Genomic DNA, 18,040 nt, shown 5'->3' with positions numbered 1-18,040 from the left:
GCAGCGTTTCCATCTTTGCCATCTTGGTTTCAAAAAAACAGGATGTGACGAGGAGGACCGGCCAGAGCTTGCTCATTGTTCCCACTCATTGGCTAATGACTTCTAATTGAAGTTGTTAGCTGACGTTGTTGGGGTCAAATCAGAAAGTTATCATTTATAGAGCTGAACCAAAGATATCGCCATCTAGTGACCTGTCCGATAAAATGCGCGATTATTGCATCTCTTTGTGGCTTCATTTTTATGATCTGGAATTTACGCCACGCTTACTGTTTATGAAGTACTTTATCCCAATATGCTTACTTTACTTACGTCTCCCAGAGTTTGTAAAAGTAGAATAGGAGTCAGAGGCTTCAGCTATCAGCCCCTCTACTGTGGAACCAGCTCTCAGTTTGGATTTTGAACAAACAGACATGAGACAGACATGTTTCCGCTTTAAAGGTTAAACACAAACTTTTCTCTTTGAGGCTAACAGTCAGGGCTGGATCAAGTGACCCTGAACATCACTTAGTTATGCTATAGACTCTTCATGTGACTCCCTGACTCCACTCACCACTTTTCACTTCCCATCTGTTTATCTGCCACTGCAGTGTGTCACAGTTATTGGTTTTTATTTAATTTGATTTTAAATTTAATGACATAGTTAAATGCTGTCTTCTTTCTGCAACAGTAGGTGTTTTGTCCCATCTTCCTGTGTGCTTTTCTCTTCTCTTTCCCCAAACTGGTCACAACCGATGACCATCCCTTCCTGAGCCTGGTTCTGCTGGAGGTTTGTTCCTCTTACAAGGGAGTTTTTACTTCCCACCATCACAAAATGCTTGCTCATAGGGAGTCGTCAGATTGCCCGAGCTTTGCTCAAATTACTGTAGGGCATTTAGCTAGCAATATAAAGTACTTTGAAGCAACCTTTGTGATTTGGCACTATATAAATAAACCTGAATTAAACTGAACAAATCAGTCTGGACGAGCACAAACACAACAGCCAATCAGAATCAGGCACAAGTTAGAAAATAACAAGTAATAAATGAGTAAATAAATAATTACACATAACAAATGTGAGCAAAAGCTATTCATGTTTTTTGTGTCCTCAAGCATAATTTATGGTCCCACAGATACATCTGTGCACGTTTCCATTTGGACAGCCTGAGAACCTACACAGATATTTAGATGTTGTAGTTTCTTATTCACATGCAGTGTGGTAATATCTGTTGCTTCATACACAATTTAAATTGTGTCCTCATCATTTAGAACTAGTGTTTCACTTTTCATATAAAGATCAAATAGCAGATGTGCTGCACACCAAACTACAGCATGACTAGATTAAACTTTGTCCTTTTCCTCAGCTGAGCAGCCGCACAGAGCTGCCAGCGTGGGTGTAAACTCCCACAGATGTATATGCTATGTATAAAACATACGAGAAAATGGTTTTCACACAAGGACTCACAGCTAGAAGATCAAAATGTGGGAAAAATAAATCGTGTTTATCCCACAGGCAGATATGATCCTTTAAGATTTACCCAAATCACACTTTTTGAGATATTTTTTCACTGAATTATCACGAAACGGATAAAACATGGAGGGCAGAAACAGTAACAGAAACAAGTGTCTCTATTACATTATAAACATTGAATTTGGCGTGTTTTACTGCTGAAAAACTGATATAGTCCTAATAATGAAAAAACTCTTGCTGTGTCATTTTGAGTGTGACTGAAATTTATTTGCTAAATATATTTTAGCAGCCATAGAATTTCATGTGACTATCCCATGTACTTTTTAGCTATGACGGCTAAAATCAAGAGATGCAAATCTTCAGCCTTCCTCTACATAATTTAAGGTGTGTAACACAAAAAATATTCATTGCAGGGAGGTGAAATTGTGCAGACTTTCATTAAACGGACAAATATTCTACAAAAACAGCCCTTTTTGAACAACTGCATACCATCTCTTTGCCGTCACTGTTTTGGTGGATTATTGTCTCCACTTTGCATTTTTTAGATTCAGTGATTCACAAGAAATGATTTGCTGATCAGGCAAATCGCTCATCTAAAGAGAAGCCATGGCTCTCATGTTCTAATGGCAGGGTTTGCTGCGAATTGTGGATTTATTTTAACTCTAAGCTTAAATCCGAAAACTGTTCTGAGCGCTAAAAAAAGAAACCGACCTCACCGTCACCTCGCAGTATGGCCCTGAAGTCCAAACATCTACATCCTACCTTCTGTCAGCACAGATAAAACCTCTGAGGAAGTTGATAACCCACGCTCAGTTTATTTCCACATCTGGAAGCTGCTGGAGTCACGGAGATATCCGCTGTGGAAGTCATGACAACCGCGGGGGGGCATCAAGGTTATCACAGTTAATTCAACCTAAGCTAAAAGTAAAACTGAAGGTGAGAAAATAAATTTGAATAAATGAAATACAAATAAAAGGCATCAGTAGTGTAGCTGCTCCATCGTCCAACTTATTAAACAAATACCATCTATATACTAATCTATATTGCAGGATACTATTATACTACCATCTATAACTCAGATAGACTCACCAGCAACATTATTAGGCACACCTGTTTCAATCACATGAAAATAAGTTCAAAAGCTGCATCAGAATCAGGAAGAGAGGTGATTTGAGTGACTTTGAATGCTGCATGGTTGTTGGCAGCAGTCAGGCTGGTCCGAGTATTTCAGAATCATCTCCAGGATTCACAGAGAATGGTCTGAAAAAAGACAAGCGTCAGTTTTCTGAGCTTAAAAAGGGTTTGTTGATGCCAGAGAAGATTGGCCACGCTGCTTATAGTTGATAGAAAACTATAATCAGTTGCAACCAGTTGTTTCAACCAAAATGTGAGCATGTTGAAGGAGATCCAGCAGCAGAAGACCACACCAGGTGTAACTCTTATCAGACTACAATTCATATGGGCTCAAGATGTTGCCTGGGTGACGAGTTTCAATTTCTCCTGCAATGTTTGGATGACAGCATCAGCATTTCGCATGAACAGCATGAAGGCATGCATCCATCCTGCCACGCATCAACGGTTCAGGCTGCTGGTGGTGATGTCACAAGATCACAATCCAACACAATACCTTTGGGATGTAGCGGAACAAGAGATTCGCATCATGGATGTGCAGCCAGGAAATCTGCAGCAACTCTCTGGTGCTGTCGTGTCAGTACGCATCAAAACCTGTGACGAATGTTTCCAACACTTTGCTGAATCTGTGGCTTCAAGAATGAAAGCAGCTCTGAAAGCAAAAGAGAGTCCAACCTGAAACTTGTACTTTTATGTGAGTGCCTATTAAAATAAAACTAATACAAACTAATCGGATAACTAAAAGTAAAACCAAATGTTTTAAAAAAAAGAAAGTAAACATTAAAATTGAAAATTAAATTGAAACATGGCAAGCGAAACTATTTGCTTCACAAATGATGAAATGATGATAACTTTGCAAAAGCCTCTGGATACAGTGTGTGCGCTGACAGACTCACAGACAGCTATTGAAAACAAATGTGAAACAGTAGCAATTAACAGCTTACAGAATCCACATCTTGATGACAAATTTTCTTTAATTTTTTTATATTTACAACACTGCATCCTAATAGCATGAAAAAACTGCTGTAATATACATTATAACTTGCAGCAGTTGTATTCAAGTTACATTTAAGTATTTTACATTCTTAGACGTAGTCTCAGAGACTACGTCCCATGAAAATGGTTTTAATATGTACCATTACGCTCAGATACATTATGATAAATGATGACAAACAACTTTATAAATCAAACAACACAATACAAAAAAACATTCATTTAAAATAATGTGTCCAGCTAGGACAGATGAAACAACCAAAACTGTGCCACTTGCTCAACAGTCCATGGCTATGTGACTATTGTGTTCATACAGTCTGCTCTTCTACCATGAAGAGATATTTCAGTGGGATTAAATCTGCATCCACAGAAACCCAGAGGACCAGGAGTAAGAGAAGTTTGACAAGTTGTCCATCACGTCTCAGGATCCTTCGTCCACTGTCAGCCCCTCCAGCTGCTCCTGCACATTCTCCAGCTGCTCCGTCTGGCTCTCTTGTGGCTGCTCGGACTCCGGCTCATGGTTCTCTACCTCTTCCTCCATCTTTGGCTCCTCGCGTACACTCTCAAGATTCTCTGAGCTCTCAAAACAACCCGAATCCCGCGGCTCCTTGGCGTCCTCCCCAGATGTTTCCTCCTTCTCCTTCTCCCCCTCCTCCTCTTCTGGCTCTGACTCTTCTTCAGCTACACAAGCACAAAAACAATCACAGTTTAATATATAGAGGTTTACGCCAATCCTTTTTATTCTTCCTGAACTCTGACAGGTCCTTTCATCTCGCTCAGCATCCAGCAGTAAAGGAACAACACAATCATTCATCCGGAGTCACTTTGTGTCCACCTGGTGAATCTAAACCCTAGCTCACTCCTGTTCAGCGTTGTTTATGTTCTCTCAAACCTCCTGAGGGAAATCCACTACATGCAGGCAGCTGACTGTTATTTGCTGCTGTGTTAGTGCATAAATACGGTGGGACAGCAGAGTGAACCAAAACAGTAAATCTGTGGGTCAGATGGCTAAAAAAAGAGACAAAACTACTAGTATTTAATGCTCAAACAGCTGCAGATTCAAGAAACACTTGCAGGTTTCTCAGCACAGATAATCACTTCCATCCGTTCACATCTCACCAAAGTTATTGTAGTGTGTATGAAAATTAACTCCAGCTATAAGTTAATATGCTGCAGGTTAAATTACTTTCAGTGGTTTCAATGAGCAACGACTCTAATAGTAAGGAATCATGGACAGTCATCACTGTGGTCAAAATAATACAAATAAAGGTTATTGCGGTTTTGGGGAAGTAGATACTGATTCATATGAAATGGTTTTGAGTGAATTTTAAAGAAAGTTTAAATTCACAAACTGTCCTTCTGCAGCAAAGATGAGCCAAGATATTAAGACGAAGCACTGATAACACAACGTGAGCCATGAAGTGCACCTGATTGTGTAGATGAAGCATAAAAAAATGACAAAGTGCTCCTGAAATCAGCATCCTTTGATTAGATATTATGAGCTTTGCAGCATCACAGTGTATAAACTTACAGTCTCTCAACAGCTCAGTGGCGTTCAGGATCTTGGAGCGCTGCTCTGGGTCTGTGATGTTCAGCTCATTCAGGTGAGACTCCTTCAGCCCTGCAAAGTCCTCCAGAGTCTGGAAACCATGCATGGACAGCAAAGAACTCAGCTCCTGCAACATGAGAGAGAATAAGGTTTACATCTCTGCGATCAGACAGAGGTGACCATCGCAACAGTTGCTCTGCAGTTTCCCTCACCATCAGGCCGATGCTGTCCAGGACTTCCTCCAGGGATTTGGGTTTGGATTTGGCTCGGTTGGCTTTTCTGCTGCAGCGTTTCCTCCTGGTCGGGGGGCTTTCGTCGGGCAGGAGGTTCACATAAATGAACTTAAAGGAGCCCACCTTGTTGTTGAGCTTCCCGGTCCAGGTGCCCACGGGGGGCTTCTCGATGATGTGGATGATGTCCCCTTTCTATGAAAAGAGAGAGCATTAATACTGGCAGCCTGACAGGAGATAAAAGAAACTCACAAAAGACAGAATTATGAGTTTAAATTAAAGTCTACGATCATCTCAAAGTTTCGCTCAATATCTGATCAAAAATCTATCCAGTGATTTAAGATAATGATCACCAGTGTAAAAGCTTTGAAAATATGAGTTTATAAATATTTTAAGAACCCCGTCAAGCAGACTTTTCTGATCACACATCATTGTATAAACTGCACTGAAATGATATTTTATCAAAGGGGGTAACCAGTAATGGAGGGTCTTGTAGATTAAACTCTTCCTTCACGGATGATAATCAAAATGACCGGTCTTCTTTTACACAGCTAACAAGCTCCCTGGAGGACGCCTCAGTGAGACAGCAAACGAGGCCAAATCGCAGCCAGTGAGGAAGACTCCCCCCTCCGAGACTCACTTGGAGTTTTAGCGAATCCACATCGTAGGGGCTGGGGGTGAAGTCGGTGTGGACCACAGCGCGGCCGCAGAACGGGCCGTTGTAAGCAATGCCGTTCTCCTCCAGTCGCATGCTGTCCCTCTGGCTATATCCACTGTCCAGGCTCTGTCTGTCGCTGTCTGAGGAGGACAGATAAGAAGCTGGGTCAGATTCATCCTGAGGCCTTCGCCTCTGCCCCAGAGGTTTAAACACACTGTAAACATCCCTGTATGACTCCAGGAATCATGCTGATGGGACACTGGGCCTTTATACAATATAAAAGGGGTTTTCAGGCTTTTATTAAAGTAGTATGGCATTTTACAAAGATGTCAGACCTCTAAATAGCATTTGTAACATAAATATATAATATTAGGTTGGACTTATTAACTATGAATGCTGGATAATTAAGTCAAAGCACTTTTCCTCCAGTGGGAAACACGGCCTTTTGAAGACTTGAACAGTTACAAGAACATTTTACTGGGAAAACTTCCCTTTTCAGTCATCTGTAAAATTATCAACTTGCTACTTTCAGTCGCTCCCTGTGGTTTTGCCACAGCGGGTAGCTCCGCATGTTTGATTTGGCAGATTTTTTATACCCTTCCTAACGCAACCTCATAAGGATTGGGTTCGCCTCTTGGGATCAAACTAGGCATCGTTTGCTTGTTAAGTAATTATGAAATCCCTTAAATTGTGTAAATCAAGAAAAGCGGTGGCACTCACAATTTAGTTTAGCTTTGGGATTGAGTAGCACCTGTTTGGGAAACTTTTCTACCTCTGTTAAATTACTCCAACAGCAAAGTTAAGCCTGGTCTAACATTTTAACACTGTTTTAACAGCTATAATGCCGAAGACTCTCTATGCATCTGACCGAGGAAATCAGGTCGACTGAGTCAGTGACCTCCTTTAAATCTAAAATTAAAATACACTTTTAGGGGAGGAGAGCCTTTCCTGTTTTTACTTGAGTAAAAATCCTTCCTTTAAAGAATTCGATAGTCAAGAATCTAGTTTATCATTATAATTATTGTCTTGCTGTTAAAAGAAAATTAATATCACCCTAAAAAAGTATTCAGTGTATCCTTGGGCCACACGCAGTCTGTCACATCTGTGTAGTCGGACCTCCTGTTCCTCTCACACAGCCTGAAGTAGTGATTTTTTTTCACACTTACTGCCAGAGAGCTGGCGGCTGATGGGGCTGGGCATGGTGTCCTCCGAGCCTGTGGAGCACACCGACGTCCTCTGGCCTGCACTCAGATCTGGAAGCCAGTCAGAAGGGACAGGAGACAGCTCTTCACCGCTCTCCCCCTGGGGACAACAGTGCAGGTCAGAGGTCAGTTCACATTTACCTCCCATACATAATAAAAAAGTCAAAGAAGTGTCTCATTATCTTTGTCTCAAACTTGTTTCATTACCTTGGAAAATACTTTTGGGCATCTTTCATTGATTTGCAGAAAAGTGAATTCTTCTTTAAAAACACAGTCTGGCTTGTCTTTGTGCTAACAGACATTAACCTTTAAATGACAGATTGGTGGCAGTCTGCTAAATTTAGAGCTCTGAACTGAGTGAGCATTATACCAAACTTTGGTAGGAGATAGACATGAAAAAGCAGAAGCAGTGGAAGAGGGTTTATTCAGGCTCTTTACCCAAACATCAGCATCCCCACAAATCTAAAATACTTGATTACAAGAAGAGTGCACAGCACTGGCTGAACTGTAACATTAAATTCTGCAGTATGCTGTATTTTAGTTAAATCTAGAAAACGTTGCATGCAAGTTTTTGTGCAAGGTAAAAGAATAAACCCCTCTGCAGTACATGGATTTCTCCACAAGGTGGAGACAGATTCAAGTTTGTAGTAGTGTGAACTTTTTTTTTCCTTTTTTTTTTTTTTTTTAGGTATGCATCACGTGTTAACCTTTGGATTACTTTGTGAAACTTAAACAGTCTTTACCCCTTCTTCAGCTAAAGCCTTCTGCACCATCTTGGACGTTTTGCGGGTCATGGTGCGTGAAATGACATTGCGCCACTTCTTCCCCAGTTTGCTGCCACTTTTCACTGCTTCCTCTGCAGTCACACCATCTGCTACCTGGAGAAAAGGAGAAAAGGGAAAACCACCAGATGAGTTTTCAGTGTTATTTAAAGTCACTGGAATTAAGGTTGAGAGTAGTAAAAAAAAAATTCAAATCTAAGCCACTGACATGAATTTCCTCGGTGGCATGGAAGCCAGGTCATAAAAATTTTCTCACAGACTAAGAAGAGCGTTTGTGGTAATGGGGTTTGCGTGCGCACATGTTACTGCCATCCACAAAGTATTTCTCTGTCTCTCTGTAGCACGAACACGCACACACAGACACACAAGCGCTCTACTGTGGTGCTTGAAAGCACAGTTTTAGAGAGTGTTACCAGACTCCATCTGCAGACAAACTGTGTGAAATTGCGTGCTTATTACTGACATCTAAAAATGTCGTTTTCAGGCTTTTGAGGTAGTTAACAGCAGAGACGGGCACATAGCTTAATCACAGTGATTATTAGTATCATGCAGATCCTAAAAAGCAACAGTGGGCGCTTGTGAATTAGTCAAGAGCTGTAGCCCAAAAACTTAACATTAAGTATTAAAAAGAGTGCCAAATAGACAGAATACATCAAGACAACAGATGCAGTTTTATCCTTAAATTGCTGTAGGTAAAATAGATTTGTCAGGTGAGTTATGAAGAGCAGCAGCAGAGAATTCCTAACAGCACCCACCTGGTTAGTGGTCACGTTCAACCACCATAACCTTCTACTAATAATACCCACAGGTTTCTGTTTTGGTTCTGCTACTCAGGTGTAGTTTTGAAGCATGTCGTATTAAGACAAGCTTTTTTCAATGAAGTCTACCATCTGTCCACATTACCTCCTGATTAAACTGTTGTAATTATTTCTATTTCTTCACCAATCGTTACTTTATCACCTGCAGGGTGTACAAAACACAGAAGCTCGTCGTCTCTCAGGAAAGAAACAGTGCGATCACATCACACCTGTACTGGCCTCCCTGCACTGGCTCCTAGTCCATTGCAGGATCCAGTTTAAAATTTTACTATTTGCTTTCATGAGCCCGAGTGGTTTTGAGCCATCCTACTTAACCTGGTCTGTAAACCAGCTGCTTTTAGAAGTTTCTAGATCCACGCTCAAAGTTGAGTCGTGTAGTAGTTGAGCAGGTTTCCTGGGTTTTATCATGCGGTCTTATTTATTTGTATTATTGTTTATTTGATGATGTTTTGATATTTTTGCAGACTTTAGTGTATTTATTAGTGATGTGCTGATTGGTAATTATCTTTGTATTTGGCATAACCTATACAACACTTTAGTCAGCTGATATTAACAGAATTTTGGGGGGTCAAGCTTGGCTTCCCTGATTTAAAAATCAATACTAGATTTGCAAACTAACCACAAGTTTGTCCATTTAGCTCCATTCCCTCATATTCAGTGAGAAATGTCTTGATTTGAAGCCAATTTTGGTACAAATATGAAATAATTTGGCCCTGGAGAAGCCCTCAAAGCTTGTCGTGCACTTATTCTTAATGAAACACTATCATGAAGAAACGCTGCCGTTTATCGGCAGTGTAAACATTCAGTAACCACAATGACAATGGCAAACCCACGTCTGCAGAGACCGCTGACAGGGGTGTAACAGATGAATTCTCAGCAGAAAGTTTTAAGCTCAGAGTTGACGTAAATGAAAAATAATAAGGCCAAATTTAAATGGATACACTCTTCGGGGGAATACCATTTATGATTTTCGGACGGAGAGGCTCTCTGCTTGACTAGACCGGAGGACATCCTGTCTGCATGCTGTTGTCATCTGGGGCTCTGTGCAATGCTTCTCATTCTTACTTCCTCTGTAATCATTTCTCTCTAACTTCCACTCAGTAACCTGAATGTTGCTGGGAAATTATTAATATATTCTGTTAATTTTAAAAGTGTTATCATTTGTTCACACGTGTAAATCAGGAAGCACCAACTGGGCACTTCTGTAACAGTCATAACTGAAAAAAAGCTTCCACTTGACCTCTGGTGGATGCGTTATTTAGAGAAGGCCACAGTACGAGAGACGAGGAACAATGTAACAAAATATCTGGAGGAACTGCTATTCAGGAAGTTAAAAGAAGAGATAAAATAGGTATTTTTACTTTTATAAACTGATGTTTTGTATATTTTGCTTGTTTTGGGCAAATCCCAGGGAAGAAACTTACATTCTCCTCCAAGCTGAACTCCTTCTCTGACACAACAGGAGAGGTAGGCTTGGGCTTCATGAAATCCTTGAAGCTGCTGGACCTCTGCAGGGTGAGCTGCAAACAAAATGTGCATTGCACTTAAATATCATGAACTCATGAACAGCAAAGAGGATCACACAGTTGTTCAGTGGTTTTCTGTGGAATAACTGATAATGCTGAACTTGCGGTCGTGCACACAGTACGATCTTATCTCCTCAAATTTGTGAACAGAAGGGGTTTCTTAGAAGTAATGTGTGCCAGTGTTTCTCCACACACTGTTATTGAAGTTGAAGTCACGGCTAATTGAACGTCTGCACGGTGATGTGGCTGCATCTGATAAGGTTTTACAAAGGTATTGCAGCTGTTTAGCAGGAAACACAAAGGAAATGATGTGCGGCTAGATTCATTAGGGTTTCTGCAATAAATAGCTCGTGTTTTCAAAAGTGGCATACACAAGACCTTGGGGGAAGGACAGGAGCACCAAAGCTAAAATATATACAAGAACATGATTTCATCCTCGCAACAACATTGGTTTTTTTTAATTCTTTTTTAGTTCAAACACCAGAAAGGCAAAGCTCTAGTAATTTTGAGCAAAAGAGACAAATTTGACTCATTTTTTGCATATTTTCCAGATTTAGACTTTCTTGTAGCTGTTGTGGAAACTTTTTGTCTAATTTTCCATTTAACCACGCCGCCGTGCAACATCTTATCGCAGCTCATCCTTCTCTCTCTGCTCAAACCACAGGAAACTGGCAAAGCTTTAGCAACTGCTGCCAGCCAATCATTGCAGACATCCAGCCAGCACCGGTGGCTTACGGTCTACCTTGTAAAGTTTAACCACCAAAGCTTAACCTTCAGCAGTCTTGGGCCTCAGTGACATTTAATATGACAAGTTCTGGTGGCAAATGTTTCTTTTCCCATCCTCAGTTTTTATTTAACAGCCACAGACCTTTCAGCTAAATCAATCTTCTATTAAAGCCGACAACCGCAGCAGTGACATGAGAAGAACAAACGCAGCGAGTTGTGTAATGACATGGCGTGAAAACGACCGCGGGTGGAGAGCTGGATGGAAAATAAGAGCACTGGTGTCAAGTGTAGGAGGTTCACTATCTTGATAGCAGCTGAAGACAAAGTCAGCAGAAGCCACAAAGCCTTCTCTGACTCAAACTACATCTGCAGCAATGATTCACCCTGCCAGAATAGAGGAACTTTACTTTTCTAAAAATGTACCGAGGCTACAGCCAAAACGGTAGTTAGAAAAGGTAGGAAATATTCTGCTTTAGGCAAAAAGCTGCTGCTGAACCTCAAGTGTTGTCTGTGTTCGTGTGCGTTCAGCTTAACCGCAAAGGTCTGAACTAACTTAAGCTGACATCCTGTGTTGAAAAGATGTGCACACAAAGAAGACAGCTGATGTCGAAGTGCAAACAAGTGTGCGTGGCAACAAAAGTCTACAAAAAGTAACAAATATAAAAACTATGACTTTCTGTTTAATATAAGCATTTCTAAGTGTAGCTGCACAGACACATCAAAACAAAGAATTACAGCAACCAAAAAAACTCACCTTCTTCTTCTGCACCTGCTCCTTCTCTGAGGCATTTGATGGCCTTCGCCTCAACATCTTGTCCCTCTGTGATCCTCAGATCTCCCCGGACAGAAAGCTGTGGGAAAGTTGGACCCGCTTTAATCACCTGAGGATTTCTGTGACTGCGCGGTCACAGCCCGAGTCTGATTAAAAAACTGAGGAAGCCTGTTGTGTGCTGTGTTGCTGCCGAGTGAACTGCAGAAGCCAGCAGGAAGTCACGTGGCCATGCTGAAACTGAAGAGGCAAACCCTGTTTTTGGTGACTGCACGGAGACTCGTGGTTTTGTTACAAGTATTGCTCACAAGCGCATGCTATTTGCTCTCTGTGGCTCAAAACTGAACATGATACATGCAACCTTAATGAGTATTTCATTACAACACTGTTGACTGTTACCACATATCAAATGGTGCATAATCACCTGTTTCTCATCATCTTTAAAAAAAGTTTTAAAGATAAAAGTTAAGTCAAGTAAAAGCTGGCTGGAGGAATATTAATCAGCAAAAGATGTTGATGATCTTTTGCTGCAGTGTCACAGCTGCAGTGACATCCCGCAGCCACTTATACAACATTACTACCCCTGCACCGTCTTTGAACTTCTGCAAAAAGTTGCAGTTAAATTTACTGGCTGTAAAAACTTCTCTTGTGTATCTTAACATCTGTGTTGTCAGGCTCCTTTGTGTGCTCACGATGTTGAGGACAAATAAAAGGTTTTGATTTTGCAGTCTGTCGTTTAGCTTCAGTTTTAGTGTGGAAGTGAAAGGCAGCTAGAGCTGACATATTTAGCAACTCAGTAACAGCTTTGCAGCTGCAGCTACAGGAGGCCATAAAAAATCAAAAAATCACAAACTGCTGATCAGATTGCCCAAAAACTCACATATTTACTCACAAAGTGGTTTATGGGACAAGTGAGTTAAAACAAAAACGGCCAGACACATCCTGACAGGATAGAAATGGAGCATTGAGACAAAAACAACTTGTGTGACTCAGAAATGTGTGCGCTTGTGAGTGCGCACTGAGCTGGCAGGACAAGGCGAAGTAAATGGCTGGCAGTAAATGTAAAGAGGGAAGTACGATGCAAGTCAAGTTTAGTTTGTTATTTTGGAGGGAGGGGGGGGGGAGACCACATGATAAGAGGATGCCCTATTTTAGTTTCCTGTCAGTCGGTTAAAGGTTGGCAAGCAATCTCGCAAAAGATCTCAAATGGGATGAAAACAACAAGCAACAGCTGATTTGGACAGTGCAAACTAACACATAGTAGTGTCAGAAACATTCAGACGTTTGGGTGACTACAGTGCTGCAGAGATAACAAAATAAGAGCTCTTAGCACATGTTTAACGTAAAGAAAAAATAAAAACACTCATGCATAATGAAATTTGTGTAAAGAAAACAACAAAACATTATTACGGACGCAGCTGTTATGATTACACTCACGGACACGTGAAGATGCTTTTTTAAATAATTTTTTGGACATTTTTGTAAGAGCATTTCAGAAAGCAAAAGGGAAAATCAAAAAGCTTTGAAATGATCCAAGAATCGAATCCAGGCTCCTGCAGGTTTCCAGCGTAATAGTTATTAGCTCAACCACAGTGAACTAGGGCAGCACCTGTTTTTTGGCTTTTTCTGTAACCAAGTGTAACAAGTGACAACCAGATCTGACAGAGAAACCATGGGACTCTCTTATTTGGTAGCAGTGCAGTCTGATTTATCATCTTATTTACTCTGAGCAGATATGGATAAGCCAAAGGGAACGAACGATTGAACTGGTTACTTCAATGGAGATGATAATTTACAAAATGAAAGCCATGTTGCTGTTGTCCCCTCTGTGAATCACCACCTTGACATGGTGGAGCGCTTTGTGTGCCCCAGCGATCCCTTTGCCTCCTTGAAGGGTCTCCCAAGGTAAATTGGTCCTGAGTGAGGAGGCAGACAACGAGCGATTCAATGGACCAATGACAGGCAAGAAGAGCAAGGGACCTGTGTACCCTGCCCGAGATAGGCCTGGAGCCAAGAACTTGATGGAAAGCGCCTGGTGGTCAGGCCTTAGTCCATGGGGCCCAGGTGCTCGGGGATGCTCCATCTGGCGACTCCATTGTCCTACTGGGAGACTTCAATGACAGAACAGGTGTGATTTGGAGAAATGGCTTGCTTCATCTGAACCTGAATTTTGTGAAGTTTTTTTTTGTACAAATAACAGTTTGTCCATAATGAACACCATGTTCAAACATAAGGATGTCCATAAGTGCACGTGGCACCTGGATAGGTTGCAGGTCCATAATGGATGGATGGAAGATCATGTTATGTTAAATCACAATTAAGAAATAAATTGGTTTGGTTTTAAATACTCCCTATTTCTCTTCCTTAACAAGGGTTAGGGTTTGGTTCTTGAGTGCCAACTTTCTACTTCCACACATAAAAAAAATGGACAAGCCTGTCCATCTATTATGAGTTTTTTTCCAACATTTTTTCAAAGAGTGAGAAATCCAAGTGAAATCTACAAATATTCAGGCTGCTTACTGATGAGATTTGTTCACTAAAACATTAAATTATAATGCTCATTTGCTAACAGCAGGTTGTTTCCACACTGAGATCAGCCAAAACACCAAGACAGCAACAAAGGAAATGTTCTTAGAAAAGAGACATAAATAAGCAGTGGGTGACATCGAGGTGGCTACATCCATCTTTTATACTCTTAGTGTTTCCAGATTACAGGCCACGCTTGGCTGTAGCTCAGATCTGCACCTCAACCTGACATAACTTCATCTGCATACGCCTTCACTGAATCACAGTTAGTCTGGAACTACACCAAGATGAGCTCTTCTAAAGGGTCGGGTTATTTGAAGGTGAATAACTACTCATAGTCAGATTTAAGAGATCAAAGTCCACAGGTGTGTATGTACCTCAACTTAAATACGCAGCACTACTTGGATTGTAGTGATAAGCGGAAGACTTGTGTTAAATTAATATGGGAGTGTTTAACAGTAAATACATGGTAAACATAAAAGATCTTTCTATCATAGAGAACAATGATCGCATAGTTTTTCTTCCTCTTCTCTTCTTTTCACCACAAGCTCACCAAAGTGGATGAAAACGCCTTTTCTGAGAGCAATCAGACGCTGTCTTTGAAAGGCTCCGTCATGTGCTTTTAATGACCAGAGATGCAGATGCAGGGTGCGAAGTGTCAACGCTTGTCTTCACACCTTCAAGTCACGCTGACAGAACAGTTGCCCAGCAACCCAAGTCTACCAGCAGGAGCGGCTCTAAGCTGCTGAACCACGAGTCCAGTTATGTGAAGCTGCAGGTTGAATTTGATTATGATTCGATTTCAGATGTTGTCATTTTTTAATGAAGAACTTCATGCATTGGGAATTTGTGTGCCCTAAGTAGCCTTTTTGGCATCAGTTATTCTGTGACTTTTTCAGAGTCAAATACTGATTCTCTTTGTAGATGCATATTTCTCATTTAATATATTTTACAGCCACTGTTTACTTTCCTGTGCCTTTGTCTGGAGAAGTAACTTCTTTAAATGTGCACCTATATGATCAGTTAATTTTAATACAGTACTGTGCAAACGTCTCAAGTCCCTCCTCATTTCTTTGTATTCTGCTAGAAAAACTGGAAATAGGTACAGCATTTCATTCAAAAATGCAAATACAGTATCTTGGGGAAAGATAGTCTGTACAATTCTAACAAGTTTGAAAGTCAATATTTGGTATGACAACCTTCCTCCTCATTCCTTTAAGTATTCTTCAAGAACAGTTATCCAGACTCCTTAAAGCTCTTCTTTTGGATATTGGCTGCTTTTTTGTTTGGGATCACTGCCATATTGAAAAATTAAGTTGTTACCATTCAGACATTTTCCAGATGGTGTTACATGGTGGATCAAAATCTGTTGAGACTTCGGAAATTTATCAATTCGTTCATTTAACAAACAATGGCCTTATTAGCACATGGGCACATGGAAGAACCATTAACAGCCATAACAGCCACAATCAATCAGTAATTGTCAGTAAAAGTCAGTCAATGTGGTTGTGTTGGTTTCTCTGCATGCCAAAACTGATCTAACAAGTGTTCGGTGGGGCTGAGGTCAGGATTGCAGGAAGGCCATTTCATCCTCTCAACTCCCAAATTCTGGAGGCAGTGTCCGAAATGCTCTGTGAGGGGGGGAGTGCTGCTGTGGATACAGTTGGGTCCCAGACTCTGGAGATATGGAATGATTGTAGAATCTCCTTTCAGTATTTATCTGCAATGACTTTTCCTCCAGTGATGACTAGCTTTGTTTTTCCAGTGAGGGAGATGCCATCGCACACCATCATACCGTCTCCGTCATAGCATAACTTTCAGGCAAGATATCTTTGCAAAAGGAATGTTCATGTCATTTAAAACATTGTAAAAAAATGATTCCAAAATTCGAAAAGATTTTTACGTATCAGAAGTTTTGTTAGTAAATATTTAGACTCCTGTATTTCCACGCAGCTCAATAAGGACAGATCATCAGAAAGAATGAACATGATTATTGACAGAATACAGATAGATGTTTGGTGGTTGACTCCGATGGCCTGTCTTGGCAGAACTGATCCCCAGCAATGAAAGAGATTAGAGCAGGAACCCCCGGAGCCTGGATGCTGGTGGTGAAGGTGAAGGTAGCTTGAATGGAGCTTCAGTTATGAAAGGTGGAGATGGAGAGGAGGTGGGTTGCACAGAAGGAGAAGGAGAAAGAAGGAGAAAGACACACAGTGAGATTTAAAGTATGCAGCAGGAATGCTGGAGAGGGCCGGGAGAAGGTAACTGGACTGGACCGGTGTTGGCACAAACAGCTTGACAGCGTGGGAAAGTGGAACTGATAAAGCTTAGATTTAGCTGACAGGACCTTGGAGAGGACAGACGTGAGGCTATAGATCTTCCTTACTGAACATGAGCTTCATTAATAGTATTAATGGCTCATAGCTCACACAAAAGGTAACGTGTATGCATGCATATATTAATCAGCCCACATGGGACAAAACAAAAGCAGCAAGGAAACAGGCCTTAAACACTCTAGAACATTCTATTTAGTATTTAGTATTTAGTATTTATTTATTTATTTATTGTCATTGTCAAGAACAATGAAATTGCGTTTGGGGCTTCCATACAACCCAAAAAAAAGAAGAAAATAATAAATACCCCTTAAAACCCAAGTGTACATATTTAACCCAGTGTGACTCCAATGCAATAAGACAATCCTTAGCAATAATGTTCGTAGAAATTCAGACAAAGACCTGAGAAACATGACAAAATACAACAATGCAACCCATTCAATATTATTGTACTGTGAGATATGATATCAGATATGATAGTTATCTATTTAAGAAAGAGGGGGGGGGGGGGCAGGAGGGGGAAGAGAATAAAGATATGATGCACCAATGCAGACCAGTTCATTGCTATTAAGAAGTTGGATATGGTTATTGTCCGTGAGAGGGGGGCAGAGAGTTCAGGAGCCTCACAGCCTGTGGATACAGGCTGTTGGCCAGTCTGGATGTTCTGGCCTGTATAGACCTGTACCTTCTCCCTGAGGGCAGCAGATGGAAAAGGTGGCGCGCAGGGTGATGTTGGTCCCGCAGGATACTGTGCACCCTCCTCAGACAGCGAGTGGGGAAGATATTACTGATCTCTGGCAGACTTGTTCCAATAATTCTGCCAGCTTCTTTCACCACCCGCTGGAGTGCTTGCTGATCGGCCTTGGTGCAGCTGGGGAACCACACTAGAAATCCATACGTCAGAACGCTGCTGATGGCACAGTTGTAGAAGTTCAACATCAGAGATCTGGGAATGTGTGCGCTCCGCAGTCTCCTCAGGTAGTAGAGGCGCTGTTGGGCCTTCCGTACAACTGAGGTGATATGGTTGCCCCAGGACAGGTCCTCGGTCACAGTTACCCCCAAGAATTTAAAACTGCTCACCCTCTCCACCGCCTCACTGCCAATGAAGAGAGGCAGATGGTTGTTATGACCCCTCTTCCGGAAATCTACAATGATCTCCTTGGTCTTTTTGGTGTTTAAGACCAAGTTATTGTCGTGGCACCATGACTCTAGTTGTTGCACCTCTGTCCTATAGTTTGTCTCATCATTGTTGGATATAAGTCCGAGCACTGTAGTGTCATCTGCAAACTTAACAATGAGATTGGACGCGCAGGAGGAAATACAGTCATGGGTGAAGAGAGTGTATAGCAG

At 41.3% G+C, this 18,040-nt stretch overlaps 1 protein-coding gene across 1 annotated transcript; it reads right to left on the bottom strand.

Moving 5' to 3' along the window:
- Nucleotides 1-3,545: 3,545 nt before the first annotated feature.
- Nucleotides 3,546-12,099, bottom strand: sash3 (SAM and SH3 domain containing 3). Its single transcript, XM_086262168.1, has 8 exons — nucleotides 11,817-12,099; nucleotides 10,235-10,330; nucleotides 7,954-8,088; nucleotides 7,175-7,310; nucleotides 5,991-6,148; nucleotides 5,333-5,545; nucleotides 5,103-5,247; nucleotides 3,546-4,252 (listed from the first exon to the last, which is right to left on the bottom strand). Exons 1-8 carry the CDS (start codon nucleotides 11,871-11,873, stop codon nucleotides 3,993-3,995), a joined length of 1,200 nt encoding a protein of 399 aa, XP_086118294.1. The 5' UTR covers nucleotides 11,874-12,099; the 3' UTR covers nucleotides 3,546-3,992.
- Between the last annotated feature and the right edge of the window lie 5,941 nt (nucleotides 12,100-18,040).

The sequence above is a fragment of the Aulonocara sp. 'chitande type north' Nkhata Bay genome, linkage group LG2 (genome assembly GCF_057382095.1).
Source record: "Aulonocara sp. 'chitande type north' Nkhata Bay isolate Kocher_YH1m ecotype deep benthic linkage group LG2, A_spYH_male_GT1.1, whole genome shotgun sequence".
Classification (NCBI taxonomy): Eukaryota; Metazoa; Chordata; class Actinopteri; order Cichliformes; family Cichlidae; genus Aulonocara; species Aulonocara sp. 'chitande type north' Nkhata Bay.
The sequence above is the reverse complement of the archived record's forward strand: the minus strand, read 5'-3'. Positions and strand labels throughout refer to the sequence as shown.

Coding starts and splice junctions, on each gene's coding strand:
- sash3 (XM_086262168.1), bottom strand. CDS start 11,873: ATGTTGAGGCGAAGGCCATCAAATGCCTCAGAGAAGGAGCAGGTGCAG. Junction 8,089..10,234: donor AGTTCAGCTTGGAGGAGAAT/GTAAGTTTCTTC, acceptor CCTTTTCTCCAG/GTAGCAGATGGTGTGACTGC. Junction 7,311..7,953: donor AGGCTTTAGCTGAAGAAGGG/GTAAAGACTGTT, acceptor TGTTGTCCCCAG/GGGGAGAGCGGTGAAGAGCT.